This window comes from Saccoglossus kowalevskii, chromosome 3 (genome assembly GCF_978046115.1).
Source record: "Saccoglossus kowalevskii chromosome 3, keSacKowa6.1, whole genome shotgun sequence".
In the NCBI taxonomy this organism is placed as follows: Eukaryota; Metazoa; Hemichordata; class Enteropneusta; family Harrimaniidae; genus Saccoglossus; species Saccoglossus kowalevskii.
The window spans coordinates 30,728,341-30,750,081 of NC_140643.1; the positions used below are offsets into that span (position 1 = coordinate 30,728,341).

The 21,741-nt window shown below is 36.1% G+C and overlaps 3 protein-coding genes across 3 annotated transcripts; all 3 read left to right on the forward strand.

Moving 5' to 3' along the window:
- Positions 1 to 1,087: 1,087 nt before the first annotated feature.
- LOC102802147 (uncharacterized) lies at positions 1,088 to 3,903 on the forward strand. The gene is made up of 6 exons (XM_006816522.3): positions 1,088 to 1,127; positions 1,665 to 1,738; positions 1,981 to 2,139; positions 2,359 to 2,486; positions 2,784 to 2,868; positions 3,758 to 3,903. Exons 2-6 carry the CDS (start codon positions 1,693 to 1,695, stop codon positions 3,901 to 3,903), a joined length of 564 nt encoding a protein of 187 aa, XP_006816585.1. The 5' UTR covers positions 1,088 to 1,127; positions 1,665 to 1,692.
- Positions 3,904 to 4,568: 665 nt separating this feature from the next.
- LOC100371211 (protein glp-1-like) lies at positions 4,569 to 11,181 on the forward strand. The gene is made up of 8 exons (XM_006816521.2): positions 4,569 to 4,720; positions 5,920 to 6,051; positions 6,338 to 6,451; positions 8,007 to 8,123; positions 8,472 to 8,573; positions 9,575 to 9,666; positions 9,893 to 9,977; positions 10,902 to 11,181. The coding sequence occupies exons 1-8, from the start codon at positions 4,672 to 4,674 to the stop codon at positions 11,039 to 11,041; spliced, it is 831 nt and encodes a 276-aa protein (XP_006816584.1). The 5' UTR covers positions 4,569 to 4,671; the 3' UTR covers positions 11,042 to 11,181.
- A 4,203-nt stretch (positions 11,182 to 15,384) lies between these two features.
- LOC100370210 (uncharacterized) lies at positions 15,385 to 21,415 on the forward strand. Its single transcript, XM_006816526.3, has 8 exons — positions 15,385 to 15,535; positions 17,366 to 17,497; positions 18,056 to 18,175; positions 18,434 to 18,547; positions 19,015 to 19,116; positions 20,442 to 20,533; positions 20,905 to 20,992; positions 21,219 to 21,415. Exons 1-8 carry the CDS (start codon positions 15,418 to 15,420, stop codon positions 21,368 to 21,370), a joined length of 918 nt encoding a protein of 305 aa, XP_006816589.2. The 5' UTR covers positions 15,385 to 15,417; the 3' UTR covers positions 21,371 to 21,415.
- The last annotated feature ends 326 nt before the right edge of the window (positions 21,416 to 21,741 follow it).

Here is a 21,741-nt window from a genome sequence, read left to right on the forward strand (position 1 = left end):
CGTTTCGGACGTAAACAAATTGACAAAATGTGGCCATGATTATTTGTAGAAGCTTAAAGAACAGTAAATGAGTATAACAAAATAATGTATTTGTCAACTGATTTTCGTAATTCGATGACGTCGACCAGTTATCTACAGTAGTGTAAAATAAAACCCACGTTTATTTTCACGTTCGATAACGAAAACAAGTTATGTGAATCCAAACAAGTTCATTATAAATATGCGTTAAAACGAACTATTCGTTCATTAACATAATTCAATATTTCATATATGGATGATCCGTAAACAATTACTTTAAGAAAATTATCTGTACAGTCACCGAACGATCAGTTGCTGGTTGTGCAACAAGTGAAAAAACATGTGAATAAAATCTACAGTTATTGCATTCCCATACAACATGCGGTGTTAAATATAACGCCAAAAGTGATAAATTCGATCAAATTTGCACACCGCACTTTCAATTTGATAGAAATACAAAACTTCAATTCAAACCGTTGGGCTTGTCATATAACAAATATGTATTCGAAAAAACAGGATGCTTTGGTAAATAGAAAAAAAATATGGTTGAGCCATTTGTTGACAAAACGTCCCAAATCGCGTGTGACCAAGGTAATTACTAGTATGTCACTCTAAGTGTTTTCCTCTCGCTCGAAAGACGTAAAGACGGTAACAGCATGTGTCTAAGTTTTGTGTACGCATAACGAAGAGACAATGCTTTAATAGCATCAAAATAATTTACCACCTTTTTTATGGCGATGTATAAAGTCTGAATCCGATGTCAGAACTTATAATATATTCGTTACCTTACTTTCGTAATTCGGTGGCGTAGGTAACTGGTTCACATTATGAACACGTACAAATAACGAAACAATTTACATTTTTACTTTCTGGCCACAGAAATCGGCGTTAACGTGACCTTTGCGTTCATTAACATAATCCTATATTCTATATAGGCATATGGTTTACATGAAAAAGAGGGGTCCTGCAAATAATGCCTTGTCCCAGGCACAGGCAGCACCCCTAGCTCAATGTCAATGATGAAGTGAGCGGACTATATAAAGCATCTGAGCAGTCACCTAGCAATCAGTTACAGGTTACGCAGCAAGTGCACCTGAAAAGTTCCAGTCGTAAGTATAGGTTAAAGTTGATTCTCTCGAAAAAAATGTTAGGATACTTGATTTCGATACTATTCCGAACTGTTGAAGAACCAAGTTTGTTACAATTCGTGAATTGCTGAACCGTCAAAAATTTAAAACTCGATTATTGATGGGCGATGTGAACATTCCCTTCGTTCATGAATTTACCAAATTCTAAAAGATGTATTTATATTTGTTCGACGTTATGGTGTTTTTTTATTCATATCACGCATGGACCACCAAATACTGTTCACCAATATCGCAGTTTGCCGATGTTTGACTGCGATCGGATTTTGTCAAGTGTGCGCCCATTACTGGTGACATTCCTACGTTGTTGACCGTTCTCATGAAGAAAACTTCAAACTGACGGCAAACAAACAAACCACTAAGTGACAAGGTTTCGATTACAAACTTGAACGATGGGCGTTGTTTCACATGATGTTGTAAGAGGACAAGTCACGTGATAGATACGCGTCTCTGCGATCAGTCAGTTACTCGGCGTATTTTGTGTTTTTTGTTTGTTTTCAGGTTATTGGGAATCAGGCAATATTTAAATATGAAATATATTATTTTGTCATTAGTAATCTTTGGCATAGCCTATGGTAAGTTTTACTTCTTATTTGTGTCTATTAGGGTCTATTAGCAATTGTACTTATTTTCGGTTATTTTCAATTATTAAAAGCCCCATGTATAAACATTTTCTTGAATGGTTACTTAAAGCATGATCCGTGTGCCGTTCTTTTGCTGAAATTAACCTCAACTGCAATAGAATTACATGTTTAGTTGACATCAAAGTGTCTTACTTCATCTAATACATGATCTGATCTGCTGGTAATTCACACAGTGTGTGCCGAGGCTCAGGGTGGGGAAGATGACGAAGACCGCGAGGATATGAATGGAAGACCAAGCGTTTGCATGAATAATTCGGAATGCAATGCAGGCTGGTGTGTTCACGGGATGTGTAGATGTCCACCAAATCACTATGGAGATAATTGTGAAGACGGTAGGTTAAAATTATTCTGTCGATTAATATCTCAAGCTAAAATGTCTTTTTGACAAATGTCCACAGTGCTTGAACGCTATGCATTTGCATGTGCATAATTATTTGTAGTTTGTTAGTATTTAAGTGGTAACACCTTTCGAAGTGAAAAAAATGATGTATACATGTATATTGAGTGTTTCATCACCATCCTCTGCTAATTTATGTAAACGTTTTCAACAGTGAGTACGTTAAGATGTATTGTATGTGACGGATTCTACCACGATGAACTAAGTGCATGTACCACTGCCTGGGATCTTCATCCAGAACTTGATTATGAAGAATGTGAGGCTCACCAGACATTCTGCAAGGTGGGTGTACTGCTTTGTCTTTTAGACCACGATAAGAACAAATTAGAGACACAGATTTCCCTTTTGTGGGATGCCTGCCACTCCTAATAAACAACCAATAAACTAACGCGTTTATAACGCGATGGCTTCATCCGATCTTTTCGAGTGAATCCTTTGACCGGGATTATGAGACTACGAACTGGAAGAATCTTTTAGTGGTCTGAGTCTGTCTTTATAATCCAGATTGTATGTGGCTCAATGTTTCCTTTTTAGTTTATTTATAGAGCAATTTGTTGATTTGTTGCATTTCCTTTCTAGTCCGAGCTTTGGTTCAAAGATGGCGTCCCGTGGATTAAACGTCATGGCTGTTCTGAAAACTGCTGGGAGAAGGAAGGTTGTAGCCGTAAGTATCCTATGGGTCATATGACCGTATTCCATATAAAGTGTTGCGTTTGCTTCTGATAGATTTATATATACCCAATGCTTACGTGTTTAATACACGCCATTGTACCTCAGAACGAAACTTGCCACTACGTCTTGAAACAAGCCCAGTGATTCGTTGATTGATTTCAGTGTTTTAATTGGTCACAATTTATACGTCAATGGTATATCGTTTTGTTGTGGCCTCCCTTACACGCACGCCTAACAGAACACGTGATTCATTGATATTTCCCACATTTTTATATTGTTGTCCTGCATTTACCTATCCTAAATCGCATTTGCTTGTAGGAAGTCGCATTTTCAGAAAAATCAAAGTCAAAAGTCAAGTAATGTGTTTTATATGGACAAACAGAACGGATATGTTCATCTGAATTACCCAAAATATGTCTTAATAAGCATACTAAAAATTTACTGTCCATGGCCATGATGTTCATTTTTAAGAATAACGTTTGCAACGTGATCTTTGTTATATAAAAAATAAATTAAATGCATAATCAGTTTTTTTCGAAAAATCAAGTCGTATTTCATGTCTTTGTGAGATAAATTCTCATGTTAACCAAATCCTGCAATGAACTATTTTTTTGGAAATATTACACTGAACAACAATTTCGCTCAGCGAATAATTCACAGTAGTGCTATTCATCTTGAATTATAAAAAATATATTAGTATTTTGTCTCCCATTATTACGGTTTTCGCCATTTGTACGGAACTTTATAAAACACTCATAACTCGTACTGTTACTTGTGCATAATCTTTTTATTGTTATTTTTGATGCTACTGAATAAAACATTTATTTGTGTGTTATCGATGGCATGAAATCTAACGATATGAAACGTGTTCTGTTTTACAGCTGACAAAGAAGGAGAAAATTGCGTCGCATGTTGTCAGTATGACTACTGTATGGGTGGAGAAGAATATCTCTTTGGCGGGTCAAAGGTCATCACTCCCAGTGTCATCTTGATCAGCCTCGTTTCCATGTTCAGTTATTATTTGTAGATTTTACGAAAATTGTGTTCTGGAAATAAATTCACCTGTCGATATATACGCTTTATATTTACTGATTTGCGAAGGATAATTGAATCACTTTATTGATTTATTTTAATTAAAAACAGGGATCTGTATTCGACTTAGATTCGAATCCCATGATTGTACTGTGTAATACAACACTGTGAAATATGCAATTAACGATGTATTTTATTCAATATTGTATCATAATTTGTAAGTAATATCTATTAAAATGACGTCACAATATTCATTATCACATTCGTGTTCGTTGGTGTGGTTATGACACTTAGTTGATGAAGTGAGTTTCGAACTATGTATCTTTATTAAGTGTCGAGACACTGCAGATTATAGAGTTTCGTTTCTATATACACTAGTATCACCGTGTGTTTTAAAGTATTCAGCGCGGCGCCGTAGTTTATAAATGGCATTAACATACAATACCATACAATAACTAACAGTTTCATGTAGTATGTTTTCCCACCATAAAAAACTAAAACGACCATTCACCTTTGTCTAAGTATACTAGTAAGTCATTCCTGTCTCGGTGGTATACACGGTGTGTATAATGAAATAGCTTTTCATCACGTGAAGGCCGATGACTTTATTGTTGTACCTCGGAATTCACATTCATACAAAGGAATAGCGACAGTATAATCATTATTCAAATTTATGCAATTAAGGTGCGTGTGAATAAAATACGTACATCTCCAGTAAGTCACGAGAAGAACTACGAAACACCACATTCAGACGATTCTCAAGATGATGATTTTGGTGGCAGCGTTGTGTATGTGTTTGGGGCTCGTGTCAGGTAACAATATTTTTTACTTAAATTGGAAATACAGTGACATGTACAAGTAGTGTGTTACACCATAGGCCACGGGCATAGTTTTATTTCTATGGCTTAACTTAGCTCAATGGTTAGCTACAATTATTGAACACATACTCCTGACACTTAAGCTGACGTATAGGGTGGATGTAGATTCTGTTTACTTTAGTTGGAAAATGTGACTTACTTGACAGTGCGAAAGTTCTTTTTTTACTCTCATTGGGCTGACTTCATTGTCTCGCTCCGTCCTAGGAAGTGCGGCGTTATTTGCACAGCGTACTTTTGACAACCTTCAATGCCGAGTTGTTGTAAAGTACACAAATGGTACGCACCCTTTTAACTGTTGGATAACACAAAAGGAACATAAATATAATAGAATCTAGTAACAGTGGGAAGCAAGTAATTTATAGAACGTAACTCACAAAACTACTAAATAAATTGATGAATTGGGTATGATTGCAGACTTTTTCAGAACTCCGGAATTTATCTGTTTTAGTAAAACTGTTTTCCCCACGATTATTTAAACACCCCGAACTGAATGCCGATTCATTCATGCATACACTCATTATAAACTGCTTGTGCGCGGCGTTAGTGTCGGGTCACCGCGGCCTAAAAATACTAGTAGCAAATAATATGTTTATGCTACAAGGTATTTATTCCCTTCGCTCAGACGGGAGAGGGGACAAGAACGCGCGATATTGGCGAAACATATTTATCGGAGAGAGAGAGAAAGAAAGAAAGTGATATGTATTGGCAAGCAAAGTAGTATCACGATACGAATACCAAATTTATTGACATTTACTTTACATTTTTTATGAGCTTCAGTCATGAATTGTCTTTTCAGTTATTTTTTTTTTTAATTATCCGTAACAATATTTTTCATCGAGAAATAGTAGCAGTTTTGTAGCTTTAATGAATTGGTAGTTTAGGGGCGTTGACCTTGTTGAGTTTGTCATTCCTACTACTGCCCTCACCGACAGACTCGGATACATATCTACACCAGTCTATTTATTGAGATTAAGTGTCGCCGCAATGTATATGTAATTATTCAAATGTTATGGGCTTATTGGCAAGAACTTTTGAAATACATACTGCCTAATAGACCGATAACCACATATAATCTAATACCCAAGCAGGTATTATTATATTTTGGTTTGCTCCATGTTTTATTTGCTATTTAGGAGCTGGTAGGCCTGAACCCCCTTCCTGTGGTTATGGATGTATGAATGGTGGCATGTGCGATTGGACCGGAAATAGCGAGGATTACAACTGTGTCTGTCAAGATGGTTATACCGGCAGATTCTGTGAAATGCGTAAGTATCCATTCCTCAATGTGACGGTACATTTTTCAAAAATCTTTGAAGCAAAAAAAAAAACTGTCGTCGTTAGGGGGCGCACTTCTAGAAAATGAGTACTGGGAAGTCCTTGGCTGGTTTCCGTTGCATACAAGAATATGTTTCATTCTGCTACAATTGGCCAATCACATAGGTGGGATATCCACCCGTGAATTCACTTACATGACGTAACGACTATATGCTGATCTACAAAACGCGTTAACAGACAGATGGATTCTAACAAAGTTTCTATGATTTACTCTAGAAATCTGTTCTGATGAGGGGAGCTGTTCAAATAACGGTAACTGCGAAGATGATGGTTATGGTAATATGTTTTGCAATTGCAACGCTGAATATGCTGGATTTTATTGTGAAACTCGTAAGTTATTATATAGTCAGTAGCATACCGTCACGTGATTAAAGTATGATTGGTACTTTTCATGGCTAATCATAGTATTTTTCATGGCAAAATACACATGGAATATATCTCCCTTTGCGAACATGAACAGTTGTGATATTTGTATTGGCGATCCGCTCCGCTAGGAGTGCCCTTAAAATCACTGTGTGCGTATTTGTATATAAGTAGAAGTGGAGCCAGTGGTCCGGATACACACAAACAAAGTGGAGCTTTTGTACAAGTGACATGGCGACTCACAATGTTTCATAGTTTTTATTAATATTTAATCGAATTTAAGTCAAGTTTGCGAAGCTTAGGTTTAATAAAGTGGGAAGATATGGTTGAATTTATATTAATATAATTGTACCATACCTTCCCACGTTACTAAACCTAAGTTTCGCAAATACTTCTATGTTCAGTCACGGGATATTCAACTTTTATTTAATTAAACTTAATTAAAACGCAATTCTACGTTGTATTGCATTGTAATTGAGTTTAATTAAACTCCAATTAAAACGCAACCCTATATAGGAACGCGTTAATTCAACTACTAGTATATTAAAAGTTAATCCAATGTGTGGCGTCACAACTACGGTTTACACCTGTATGTGTGTATGTGTGTGATTTCCAGTGATTTCACGTATTAATTCTTCTGTCAAACTTGGCAGGCAGATCACACCTTCACTCTAGTTAGTCAACAGCCAAAAAAACTTATTTTTGAATAGCTTCGCGCCAAATGTATCTCCTCCTACAAATTTGGGATTAAACACTTCAAACATAGCTCATTCTACTCAGCTTGAGGGTGGGCACAAATTCACTTTTTGATATCTCTTTTTTCATCGCCAGAAAAATTTTCACCAGAAACGGCTTTTTAAGTCTTTTGTTATTTGTTTCTGGCGAGTTTGTTCAAACTTGGCAGGCAGGTTACACCTTCACTCCAGTTAGTAGGTAACATCTGACAAAATTAAAAAAACAAACATGATTTTCTTTAATGCATACATTCGCGTCAAATGTATCTCACTCTACAATTCTGGGAATACAAAGCTCTGACATAACTCATTCTACTCAGCTTTTTTGATGAGGATGTTACACATTTAGCGTGCCGAGGCCTGCCCAATTTTATGGTTTGTTGAATAATGATCTTTTAGTGTACAATGCTGTCTTTGGAAGTACTGCTGAGAATTATTTGAATTTTTTTTAAAGACTGATCAAAGGCCAGAAACCTAATTTGCATATTTAGTCAAGGATAAAGACGTAATCTAGAGATTATCAAAACTGTCGTTAGACTGGCCATGGAAGGTACTAACGTTAGTACCTTCAATGAACCGGCCTAATTTAGGAATAAAATTCGGCCCTGGTACACACAATTCAATCAAACCAAGCAATTCGGTAAGCCTAAGTCCTGACTTCTTTTCCAATACGAAACCACCTATAATGTCGTGTGTCGGTACCAAAAGAGGCTAATTTTGTTTATAATTAAGTTAATTGATTGATTGACTTTTAATTGTAATATTATCTGTAATTTTTATTAATTTAGAAATTTCGTGTATTGCGCCGGCGGAAGAATGCGTTAATGGCGGTTACTGCATGAGCGACAGCTATGGTGAACACTGTCAATGTCCAGACGGATACACTGGAGTCAAATGCGAAAAAGGTACGTGTAGCAGGGAAGTATGGCCAGTGACATCACGGTGTATATCTTAAGCACCAGGTAACTGGGTGCGGTCGCTGATTGGCTACACCCACTGTCAATCATTTGGCCGTTGTATAAATTACGTAATCCTGCTCGGTAAATGTATATTTTATACGACTATTTTATTTTGATACGCTCATTATAACGTACGTTTCCGTTTCTAATTTGGTATTGATTTTATTTGTATTTACACTTTGCCGATTGTATATTGGCAAGCCATTAGTGTTTCACTGAGCTGAATACCATTGTCAATGTTAATCAAAGTTATAATTATATAGCTATACCATTTTTTTTAATCTTATATCTTAGTTATATCGCCGTGTACCAGTTGTTTAGTGAATGTTACGTGTGATGTCGAGCCTTGCGAGTGCCAGGGATGGGATTGTCAAGATCCAGGGCAAATGTATCACAGTAAGTTTTGACGATCTTGTGAATGTTTATTATAACTTTATAAACGGTCAACTTTATGACATAATTTCATAATAGCTACAGTTGTATTACTAAATAAAACAAGCCATGCAACGAATATCAGTCCAGAGAAGTGCGATGATTAAATACATGCGTCATCTGCGCACGCGCGGGAATTGAGTCCCAAGCGACAATAACAACGCACGCCAAACCGCAAAGGCTCATGGTTAGAGGCATGTTTGTAAACAACGACACGCTACGGCCGTCTATCGCATGCGCTGATGACGACTCCCTGTTTTAAATTCAGATTATGTTATTATTATTGTAAGACCAAGATTTGAGCGATGGTTCATCCGACATTAAATTATTCTGACATACACAGAAATGCTTTAAAGCGGCAGTAGCTATGATTTTGATTTGTTTTGTTTTAATATAACCACATACAAATTACAAAATCCTAGCAAAATATTGTTATAAAAATGATTGCATGGGCGACTTGAAAACTAAGATTCGAGTAGTCGCCATTTTGTTTCGAAATTTATCACGCGATGGATCGGAGAAAAAAGGAGGACAGTTTCACTATTTAATGCTTCAAACGAATTGGTTTTGTCAGTGAAATAGTGTTGTGCTAGGTGATAACTTTTACCGTTGCCTCTCATGATGGCCTTGCATTTTGTATGTGCAGAATTCAAACACCAGTGCAAACCGTAGCGGTCTGAATTTTACCACATAATCCGTATTATATCTGTGATTAAAACCTACCATGTAACCTTATAATTTTGGCATCCCGTCATGAAATGAGCACAATCATTTGCGGAGTTTAAGCTTCTTCAAGGGTATTAGCTAAATGCATCTCGATCAATGATTTTTACATCCCCAATTGAGGTCAAAGGTCACTTATCAAATACGTGGGTCAATTATACACACCGATAGTATTTTAACACCCTGTACGGATTAGGCATGACATGTACACAGATGTGCAATTTTTGATCTTTATTTTCTAGCTACCTGCGTTCAATGTGAAGGTACCGAATACGACGAGTGTAATTATAATCCTTGGAACAGTCCTACCATGATGTGTGAAGAGGGTTGCATGGTGAGTGTTAAAAAGATTTATTAATTGCTGTTTTTCAGACAATCCATTCGAATTGATTCCACATATATAAATTATTTGCCTAAAAGTGTGTCAATTAGATCTATAGAAAATCCGGTCAATGGCACGGATTGTTTAGTGAGTATGTCTGTCGTTTATGCAGGAAAATCAAGCACACACTGCATGACTGGCATTATTTCATCTATATTATATTGTATAATAATTTCAGAGCAAAAGATCTCGTACCGGTGACGGAATGTGGGTTGAACGTGGTTGTGCCAATGATGAATGTTGGAATGGTTGCGACGAACACGGTACGTATCATATATCGAGTACTTTTTAGTCCAAGCTTTTGCTAGTACCTATTACTACACATTATAGTACATCTTAGTTTTACATTTGATTTATTATATCTTTTGAGTCTCCTGAAAACATCTTTCTTTTTTAAATTTTACGGTCTATTTTTCTTTATCTTGACCTGATTCAAATTTGTCAGGGTAACATGTATTAAAATCAGATTTTCTAAAGTCAGACAAACAAATTTTTGTTTATCGAACCCTTTCGCACCTGCCAGATCACACTTTGGATTTTTTTTATATACGTCAAAACATCACTTGACCGATGGTGACGCTGTGCGATTCTCGTAAACCTTGATAGTTGTTTTTCCGCAATCCTCGGGGCGGACATCCGGGCATTTTCACCGCCTGGCAACCCGCGGCGGTGAAAACAAAGGCCCAAAACTCGCAGAAAACGGTACTTTGGGGTGATTGTTGAGACTCCTCTGAACAGTGCAACAAGATTAGCCCTACGTGTGTAACATATATAAATTTGATTGTTATGGATTACTTCAAAGTTGAGTTTGTATTGTTTTCTCGAATTTTCACCGGCTCGACCGGCGTTCCACAGCAGCGCGCACAGAGCCCATAGAAATGCATGTACAGTGGTGCGCGTCTTAGCAACGTGGAACGTCTGTGACGTAGCTCCGCCCCCGAGGATTGCTCAATGCGGTCTGCTTCAATGTGTGCACAGGGATTTTTTCCTGAAAATGTTTTTCCCAATAACAGGTTTTTTTCTTCTTCTACTAGTATTTCTCCATATTAAATTCCACCCCATATATCAACATTCCCCCAAGATTTCAAGTAGGGCACCCGAAAAAAAGAATATGGCATGTAGTTCTATTTTTCTTTGCGAAATTTCTTAGATCTATATTAATGACTATTTAATATATTTCATTTTAGGTATGGGACCGTGTGTTTCCTGTTGCTATGATGATTACTGCAACGCCTACGACGCCGATATTAGTGCAGGAAGAAGTCTACTTGGCATCAGCATGGTTGGTGCATCCATGGCGTGTATACTGGCCATCATCGTCGCCTAGTTACGACACCACCGGTATCACGTGACGTGACGTGAAATTGAAAGCAACTTACGTTTTCCCCGAAGATTTTTGATTCATTTGCACGCGTCTATGTTCTTTTGTTCCTCATGCTGATTTTCCATATTATATATATATATATATATATATATATATATATATATATATATATATATATATATATATATATATATATATATATATATATATATATATATATATATATATATATATATATATATATGATTAATTCTTACTTTAGTGTAAAACCTTATTGTAAGTCACTACTCAAGAGAGAGAAATCTTCACTTTTCGTTATTTTTTTCTTTTATTTCAAATATGTTAAACAATTTTGAGTACACGTGTAAAGGCCTGATATCATATCATCCAGTTTGGCGGCAGTTAGTACTTAACTACACTTTGATATGTTTTTCACGAGATTTGAAGATATAGACTGTGACTATTCAAGGTTCCCTAGTGGACGAAGACCGCCAAAAATGATTTTTTTTTGTAGCGTGTCAACAAAGCCGATAATAAACTATATAGAAGCAACTTCAATGAGACTATGGTCACCAACCCTATTGAGTCACCGCACTTAGCAAATATAATCGTCGCAAATGTACATACGCGAAATTAGTAAACCTTATATTTCTGTGTTTAAATATGTATAATACATCTTAATGTGTGACGTCATATGTATGACTGTGACGTCAAGGCAAGGAGGTGAATTTACAGGTACTAGTACTTCGTTACAGGACACGTTCTCGTCGTCAGTATTTACTGTACTTGAATTTGTGTTTGCCAAAATAAAAGGTTTATTAATTGATTTGTTTTCTTTATTGCTATCTTCACTAAATCATTATAAATGACAAAACCAACAATCCGAAGGTACGAATGTTGATATGTTGTCACATATATCGGACTACTAGTGAAGAAATAGTACAATCACACATTTTTTTTCCATTTTATAATTAAAGATGTATACTATCTTTCCTGTAATCACTTTAGATGTACCCCGAGACAACTAACTGTGCGAGCAGTTTCTCGTAAAACCGACAAACATACTTGTTTGGCAGGCCGGGTGTGGCGGGTGGGGTAGGGGGTCATTAGATTCGTACGAACTCCCTGAAATCTGAATATATCTATATAAATTTGTTCGTTTTTTGGCTTATAATGCCTGCTGAAAGGCATTGTTAGACCCGGAAGTACTCAAATACTCAACTTTCAGGGGGTCTAGGACTCCACATTTTAACAATACATTAAGATAATGACAAAATGTAGTATTGGATAAAAATATGACTAACATAACATATGACCATATAAGTTCATGTGACCTCATTATTATGAATAACTGCTCACTGTTGCAGATAGGAGCGTGCAGCCAGTTATCAAGTGACGTCAACTGGCAAGAGATAATTAAATGACCATATAAGACATGTAACCTCATTAATATGCATAACTGCACAATCTGAAGCACTGTTGCAGGTAAAAACATGCAACCAGTGTCAAAATAGCATTGAACAATAGATACGACTTGTATAGCTGATAGCAAAATAGACTACACAAATCAAAATTCTTGTTAACTTTTTCAGGCCCTTTTCGTGAAAGCCACAATTGCTGGTTTATTTTCACCTTTTCCATAGATAAAAACTTGGTAAAATAAAATTCTGGACCCGTCTTGGCAACACATACATTGTTTGGTGTGTTATCTTTGTTAGCGTATTTACATGTCAAGATACGAAATCAGCGGATTCTGATATTTCTAGGTCTACTCGAAAAATTAGATTTGAAATTACAAAAAACAACAATAAAACGACACGAATCATTAAATTATGTATATATAGAGGTACATTTATGTACATGTTTGGGAAACGAATAAGCAAGAGTGTTCAAATCCTGGTATTAGCTGGAATGGTATTTCATGCTATACAAAACCACTAAGTGCAAAAGTTTATTGACCTATTCTGATACTTGGAATGGACATTTTTATCATACATGGATATCAAGAGAAAAACTGAACAAATTACACAGATGTGATTGGACGAGATTATTGAAAACTGTGAAAGTTACAACAACAATGAACACTGTCATAATTCGGTGGCATACGCCAGTGATCCACAACAATGTGAACAGGAAACCGTGTTTATGTTCACATACAAATAACAACCCAATTTGTAGCAACTGCGCATGCACTCTTTTCGAGTAATACTATTACTAAAATTAATTACTTTCAATTGTTGAAGGCAACATACATATGTCTTCGAGTGATGAACTGCAGTGGCGGGTCGAAGTTTTTACACTGAGACTAAACTGCTAAACCATTTGATATTTAATCATGTTCATTTATTACGTTTAGAATTTTCTGTTGAATCTGACAACTACAATGGGCGTCAGGGGCGGATCTAGGATTCTGGAATGGGGGGGGGGGAATAAGTTGGCCGAAGGCCAAGTTCGCGAGCGCTGATGCGGCGCGAAGCCCTGTTGGTTGTTAAAAATAAGGGGGCCGCCTCAGCCCCCTCTAAATCCGCTCATGGGCGTAACTGAAATTAACCCCAGCTGCATAAAAATGCTCCAGCCAATGTCAGACTTGACTACCCGTTCTTAGGCGTGGTACTTGAAGTGAGTGTTGTGACATGTTGCAAATGTCCAACTACCTCGAGTAATAAGACTTGCTAAATTGTCACCATAACAGACAAGTCTGTATACCTGCATGTACAAAGCCAGTGAATTTAATTCAAGCAAAAGAAACTGCAACTACGTATCCATGGACAGAACAGTATTTCTTGGAGAACTAAATGTGACAATTGCCTCACAGTCTGTGCTGATTTACATCATAAATCCTTAATAACACTGATACATACATTATGCAAAGCAAGGGATAGCCACAAACATATTGGAAAAAAAAAGTCACAGACATGGCAAAAACACACTAACTTTCTCCTAGAATTTGTTTTTGCTTCAAGTAATCCACAGTAGAACGAAATAAACCAATATTTATTTCAATATTGGATGCAACCATTATCTAATTTTAAAAAATGTCTCGATATATACGAGTCACATGATAACATTATTTTGATATTTCAGTGATCAATAAATGCATTCGACAATTTAATAATTTAAATTGGATAATTTGAAACTTTGTGATCACAAAAGCAATTAAAACAGCATGCTGCATTACAAGTATCACTTCACTGTCGAATTAGTGATTCATGCTTGGACATAAATTGAATCCGAACACAATAGGCTCCAACATCCATCTAATCAGAAGATTCCAAATAAAGATGATTCCCACAAATGCTAGAGGGCGCTATTGCCATACATTTGTCTTTATTTATATAATTGAAACTGATATAAATACATGTACATATATGGTTTGTTTGTATTTGATTGATGACGCACTTGAAGAGAACAAAAGTCTGGTGTAAATCAAACAAACAAAGAAACGAACAAAAATAAAGTTTATATATGTATATGTTTTCCACAGCGAATAAGTTGAGATGTATTGTATGTGACAGATTCTATTAGTTTTATTGTGCCCGGTCACAGTGAGTCAGGAACCCTACAGAAAATAATATGTATTTGTGTATATTCGATAAAAAAATACAACATGTTAAAACAATTACAAATTTCAGTTTAAGTATTAGTAAACTGGCAATAGAAAAAGAACGATACATACAAAAAAAACTTAAAAAGTTAAAATATGTTCTCATTGCTATATAATAGAAGATGGATTATACCTTTTAACAAACTGTGAATTGCCAATAAAAAACACACTATTCAAAATAATGCGAAATGTGTAAAGTATAATAACAAAGAACAATTTCAATTTATACTTAAATTACTTAAGCATCACAATGTTATAGTTGCATTACCAAACTACCTGAAACGTGTAACAGGAATTAAACAAAATAATTTTTAATACATTTTCAGTTGTCTTATGATATATTTTATTATTGTGGAAACCTGAATGTATTTTCAATAACTTTATTTTTGATATAGCGAAATTAGAAATGTCACATTTTCTGAATTGAAGGAATTAAATCATTATTTATCCCAGACTATCTTTAGTCGTTTTCCCATTCTAGAAACTCAAGCGACTTTTCAAGTATGTCTAAGCATACTCACGTATGCCTTGGTGGTTCATACAAGGTAAATACCTAGCCAACTATGATCTATTACAGGTTAACACGTTCGTGGCTTTACCAAATAACTAAACGTCATGTGAACCGAAATATACAAGTTAATTCAGACGTCGTGTCACGACACTTTAAAGAAGGCCAGTGACCTCATTGCTATACTTCGGAGGTCGGAGGTCATATTACACAACGAAAGGACATCAGTAATTCATTGTTATTAAAAGTCATGCGATAAAGGTGTGTATGAATAAAATACATCTCCAGTGCGTCGCGGGTAAAACTACGAAATACCACATTCAGACGATTCTCAAGATGATGTTTTTGGTGGTAGCGTTGTGTATGTGTTTGGGGCTCGTGTCAGGTAACAATATTTTTTTTACTGTAAGTGACAATACATATATTAGACCATACTATATGGCTTATGAATTGTCAGTTAGCTAGTGCATATAGCTCAGACCTGTATTTCTAACATATATGGCTAGCTATAGTTGGGCGTTAATATATCCATGGAGGGGTCTGTTCACTTAAGCTTGTTTGCAAAAAGTGACTTACTTGTGCAAAGGTACTTTTTATTTTCATTTCACCTCATTCAAAGCCAGCTACGGTTTCGGGCGTTGTTTGCACGGTGTAGTTTTGGCAACAAAACAACCGTCAATGCCGTGTCGTTGTAAAGCATACAGATGGTACGCACCCTACCACTTGTTGGACAACACAATAGAACATGAATAGAATAGAATCTAGTGATTTTTAATAAGCAGTTTGACAAGAACAAGTAACGTAAATGAAAGCAATAAAACGTACAACGTTAAGCTTTGGAACCCTGCAAGTAGGCCAGTCTCACTGGTTCTCACCACAATGAGTTACGATCCCCCCTACCAGTCCCAAAACAGAAATAAAACACACAACAAAGTTTAAAAACTACGTGATAATACTACCAGTTGATTTATTCGTGATGAAAAGTGGACATGACTTAAAATGACAGTAGGCGGGTTCAGTGTGTGAAAAAACAATACTTTATTTGAGATTTGACAGTCACCCGTGACACGACGTGGCGGAGCGTACTCAGGCCACCCAACGTAGCTAACTGGAAGCTTGGTGTTTATAGAAACCGACCAAAACTTGAAGTGAAAATCAACGTGATATACATAAAGTATGTCACCCCACGAAGCCGACTTAAAGCCGGTTACACCAGCACCTATGGGTCTTCTCAACTGTGACGACCTTACCCGTGAAAACAATACCAATACAACAGACTGGTCCAGGAATATTAACTTGTAGCAGACTACAAGCGTACTTCTAAGCAAACAGCAAGCTCGTCATTGTGCACAGTACATAACGCATCGCATATAGCCCACTTATTGATAAAAACCTGTAATTTATTACTTATTTTGAAAAAGTTAAATTCGGCTTTTAACCTTGAAATGAAGCGCTGCTTAAAGATTTCAAGTGGTTCGATTACGCCATTTTCTTGGCGTTTGTTGCGCCTACTGATGTGGATCGAAATCTTAGCAGTACAGGCAATATAATTAAATAATTAGAATAGAATCTAGTAGAAGTGGGAAGAAAGCAATTTATTGAAGGTATCTCGTAAAACTAGATAAATTGATCCGGATATGATTGCAGCCTTTTCAGAACTCACAAATTCAACTTCTGTATTAGTCTATTTTTTGAATGTTTTTATTAAGATGATTGAAACACCCGACCTGAATGCCGATTCATTCATGTGTGCGTTTATTTTATGCTACTTGTGCGCATGCACGGCGTAATCTAGGGTCATCAGTTACTCTTTTTCAATTATCCGTAACAGTGTTTTCCATCTAGAAAATTATGAGATAGCTATATTGGGTTGTGGCTGTGATTCGTTCGTCATTCACCAGTTCTGGTTTTGAGCTATTGTGCAACACTGGCGGACTTGGATATATGTGTACGTCATCTATCACCACGATACATGTAATTATTTGAGCGATTAAGTCAAAGGAACAACAGAACACATTTTATTTTATCAATAATAAATATATTAGGAAGAGACGTGAAAAGATAATTAAATTATTGTTCATAATGTAAATCGGAGGGGTATAATAGTGAAAACATTGAAATATAGATTTTCCATACACTGATAACCACATACAATCCAATACCCAAGCAGTTATTATTATACTTTGGTTTGCTCCATATTTTATTTGCTATTTAGGAGCTGGTAGGCCTGAACCCCCTTCCTGTGGTTATGGATGTATGAATGGTGGCATGTGCGATTGGACCGGATATAGCGAGGATTACAACTGTGTCTGTCAAGATGGTTATACCGGCAGATTCTGTGAAATGCGTAAGTATTCATTCTTGGTTATGACCGTGAAGAATTTCCATGTAAACAATATATTTTGCATGCTTTGTATACGTCACTATGAGTCCCATATCGAACAGGATTCGGCGCGGCTACCACCGCTCTTTAATTCGATGGAGAAAATTGGAGTTGAACCGGTCGATTGACGCGAACGGAATGGAAATTCACTTTCCTAGAAAGTGATTGAGGTGTTCTATGTTCAAAATAATATTTATAAAACTAAAAATACACACAAAAAAACAATATACAGTGGATTCATCCACTCAAATTATTAACAATTTTATTCAGTTACATTCAAATATAAAAAGCCAAACATTTCAGTTTTTCCATATGTCGCGCCCTCACAGTTATACACACGAATATTGTTCGATCTGTTTTTATATTACTTTTGTGTGTAAGTTTGTGTAATTTTTTCCTGTCGTTTTCCATTTAGCCACGTCATTTGTTTACAGATTGTATGTATCTACAAGTTTTTAGGGCATTGTAACCATTGTCATTCTAATAACAGACAACTGACAAAGTTTCTTTGATTTACTCTAGAAATACATCAGTGTTCTGGGGAGGGAGATTGCTCAAATAACGGTAACTGCGAAGATGATGGTTATGGTAATATGTTTTGCAATTGCAACGCTGAATATACTGGATTTTATTGTGAAACTCGTAAGTTATTATATAGTCAGTAGCATACCGTCACGTGATTAAGTATAATTGGCACTTTTCATGGCTAATTGATACATTTTATAGACAAAATAACTTTAAAATATATCTCATAGCAGCATATAATGTTCATTGTCAATTGTCTTTGCGGAAGTACAGTTTTAATTAATATATATTTTTTTTACTGTCTATATAAAGTGATCAATTTCTGTTATTAATTAATCGATTGGTTGACTATATTTGTATTTCCCGCCGATTTAGAGTTGTCGTGTATGTCGGAAGAATGTAGAAATGGTGGTTACTGCATGGAAGACGCTGATGGTGTATACTATTGTAAATGTCCAGAGGGATACACTGGAACCAAATGTGAAATCGGTACGTATGTATAATTGATAGCGACTTACAATGACATGACTCTGCACCATACTACACATCTGGAAAGTACCCATTCAAATGCATACGTGACTCAATAACTAACGAACATGTCATCTGAAATAAACAGAATCAACATGTGTGCTCAACACTCGTGTACTACACATATTACGTAATACATGATATATGTTCCCTGTAAATGTACATTGTACGACTATATTATTTTGAAACGCTTATTAAAAGCGTACGTTTCTGTTCATTTGGTTTAATTTTATTTGTCTTAACACTTTGGTGATTGTATATAGGCAAGTCATTAGTGTTTTAAATTCAGTTGGCACTGTACAAATGATACGCCAATCATACACGTGCTCGTGACCGGAAGCTAGTTTCAAGTTGTCAAACAATAGCTGTCCCAGATTTGCCTTAAATGGCTATAATTAACTGTAACAATTGCTATTGTCATATTTCAGCCATACCATCGTGTACCAGTTGTTTGGTAAATACCACGTGTTATTCTGATCCGTGTGAATGCCAAGGACGAAATTGCCCTGATCCAGAACAAATACGTTACAGTAAGTTTTGTCACTTTGTCACTAGAGGGCGCAATGTATTGGAAAGATTTATTGCGTTTTCCAGTATCAGCATTCTAATGTATGTATAATATGTATCTTTGAGATTATATCTACTTTATTTTACTCGCTTTTCATATTCTTCTTCTTGTCGCTCTATACTTCCTGTTCCCACGTGTTTTTATGATTTCAAGCGCAATAAGTGCTAGCTAGTCCGCGAATAGGAGACGCTATCATGTCATACAACACATAACTTGCTTTCGTTTATCACGCCTAGGCCAGACTTTTTTATTCCTTGTTTCTCGAGTTTTTATAAGGCAATTTTTTTGAGGAGGGCGGAAAAAAAAAATTAATTCTTTTTTTCCATTAGATTTGTGTGATTCTCAAAGAATTGTAAGTGAGATCATTGATCGGAGAGAAGAAATGAAATAAAATTTTATTCCATGTATAACCTTGTTTATCATCTACGCGAGACTTCGGTACTTTGATCATGATACTCCCACGAAAATGCAACTTGGGTTTGTTATTCCAAACACTAGTGTATTTGGTTATGCGGCGGGCGGAAAAAAAATAAAGATAAAAATAAGTTTTTTTAGCAATTTTTTGCACTTACAACTTGAAGTCGCGGGCGCGAGAAATTACGCTGAGATAAAATTGTATTTTTATTTCATTTTCGGCTCCTGTTCATTCGGCGGGTTCGCGAAACAAGGGATAATAAAAGTCTGGCTCTATCAATGCATAAATGTATGAATTTCAACTAATTAATCCGCGAAGACAATCTCAAAAATTGTTTTTGTCTGTAAATAGTTGTGCCAGGTGATAGCTTGTCTCATTTTAGCTCTGTATTTTGTATGTGCATGTTTGAAGCAACACTGACAACGGCCGTCACTGTCTGTATGTTGCCACATAATCCATGTTGCATAATTGCATACATGTGACCTATAATTATGGCAGCCTGCCGTGGTTCGGGCACGTTTGAGCACATGCGGTATTAGCTGAATGCATCTCGATCTATAATTCTTACTTTCCCACTCGAGGTCATGTAGCAATTTGGCAATTTATAAGTTAAAGTGGGGTAGTCGTCACCTGCGCATGCGTCAGATGGCCATAGCGTGTCATTGTTTACAAACAAGCGTCTACCCATGAGCCTTTGCGTTTTTAGCGTGTGTTGTTATCGTGGCTTGGGACTCAATTTCCACGCGTGCGCAGATGACCACCCTCCCGCTTTAATCTTTTTTGTGCACACCTAAATGTAGTATTTGAACACGTTGTGATGTAAACCGTGCATTTTTGTTTTGTTTTGTTTTGTTTTGTTTTGTTTTGTTTAGCTACATGCATCTTCTGTGAAAGCTTTGACTACGATGAGTGTTATTATGACCCTAGGAATAGCCGTACCTTGTTGTGTGAACAGGGTTGCATGGTGAGTATTCAATCAATGTTTCCCCAATCAGTTTTTACGAAATACAGTTTGTCATATATGAGTATACATAAAGTAGTTTTAAGAACAATATGGCCTATATTGTTTATGTCTCCGAAGCAAACACATATATTCACGGTCACACACTTGTGTCCAAAGAATTGTTGCTGTGATAAAAATTAAATACAGTATGATTTTCGTGATGATTAAAATTATTATTATTATTATTATTATTATTATTATTATTATTATTATTATTATTATTATTATTATTATTATTATTATTATTGACCCTATCGTGGCACTGTTTGTTTCATGATCGTGCGCGCGGACGTCGACGTCATTCATTTCATAATGTGTAATTATCATTTCAGAGTTTCAGTTATCGTACTGGTGAAGGGATATGGATCGAACGTAGTTGTGCTGATGATGGATGTTGGAATGGGTGCTACGGGGAAGCGGGTACGTACTTTACATTGTAATTTTTTTCCCACTTGTCGAACATATTACATCAAAAAATATTACCATGATAGTCGTACATTCAATGTATTATTATATCTTTCTCACGAAAACATCTTACTTTTGAATTTTGCGGTTTACTATTTTTTTTTCTGATCAGATAATATTGTTCAGCTAACGTTCGGTTACAACTTGTAAACCACTGACTGTCGAATATATTTCATTCCAGGCATGGAACAGTGTAAATCATGTTGCTACGACGATAAATGCAACACCTATGACCCCTTGTTCACCGTGACTATTACTGCAGCAAGCGGCCTTCTTGGCATCAGTGTTGTTGGTACATCTATGGCGTGTGCACTGGCCATCGTCGTCGCCTAGTTACGATACCATTGGCAATAAAAGGCATTTTATATAGTTTTATAAGACTGTTCTTTTATTTTATTGAGTCAAAGTTTTATTCAAAAAATCGATCTCATGTTGATTTTCGGTAAACATCTGAACCCGGATCTAAACAGTCCGTTAACTACGGTTAGTGTAATACTCGAACATGGCGAATTTTAGGTATTTTACCTGCGTCCCCGTTGCGGGTGGTGTATTGTCACTGTGTACATGTGTTACATAACTGCTTATGAAAAAGACAATGACCTTAGAATTGGAGCATCGCATCTGATTCACGTACATATCTAAACTACATGTTGTATTCAACCATAAATTATCAATTTAACTCATTCATGTTCAGTCGAGGGTAT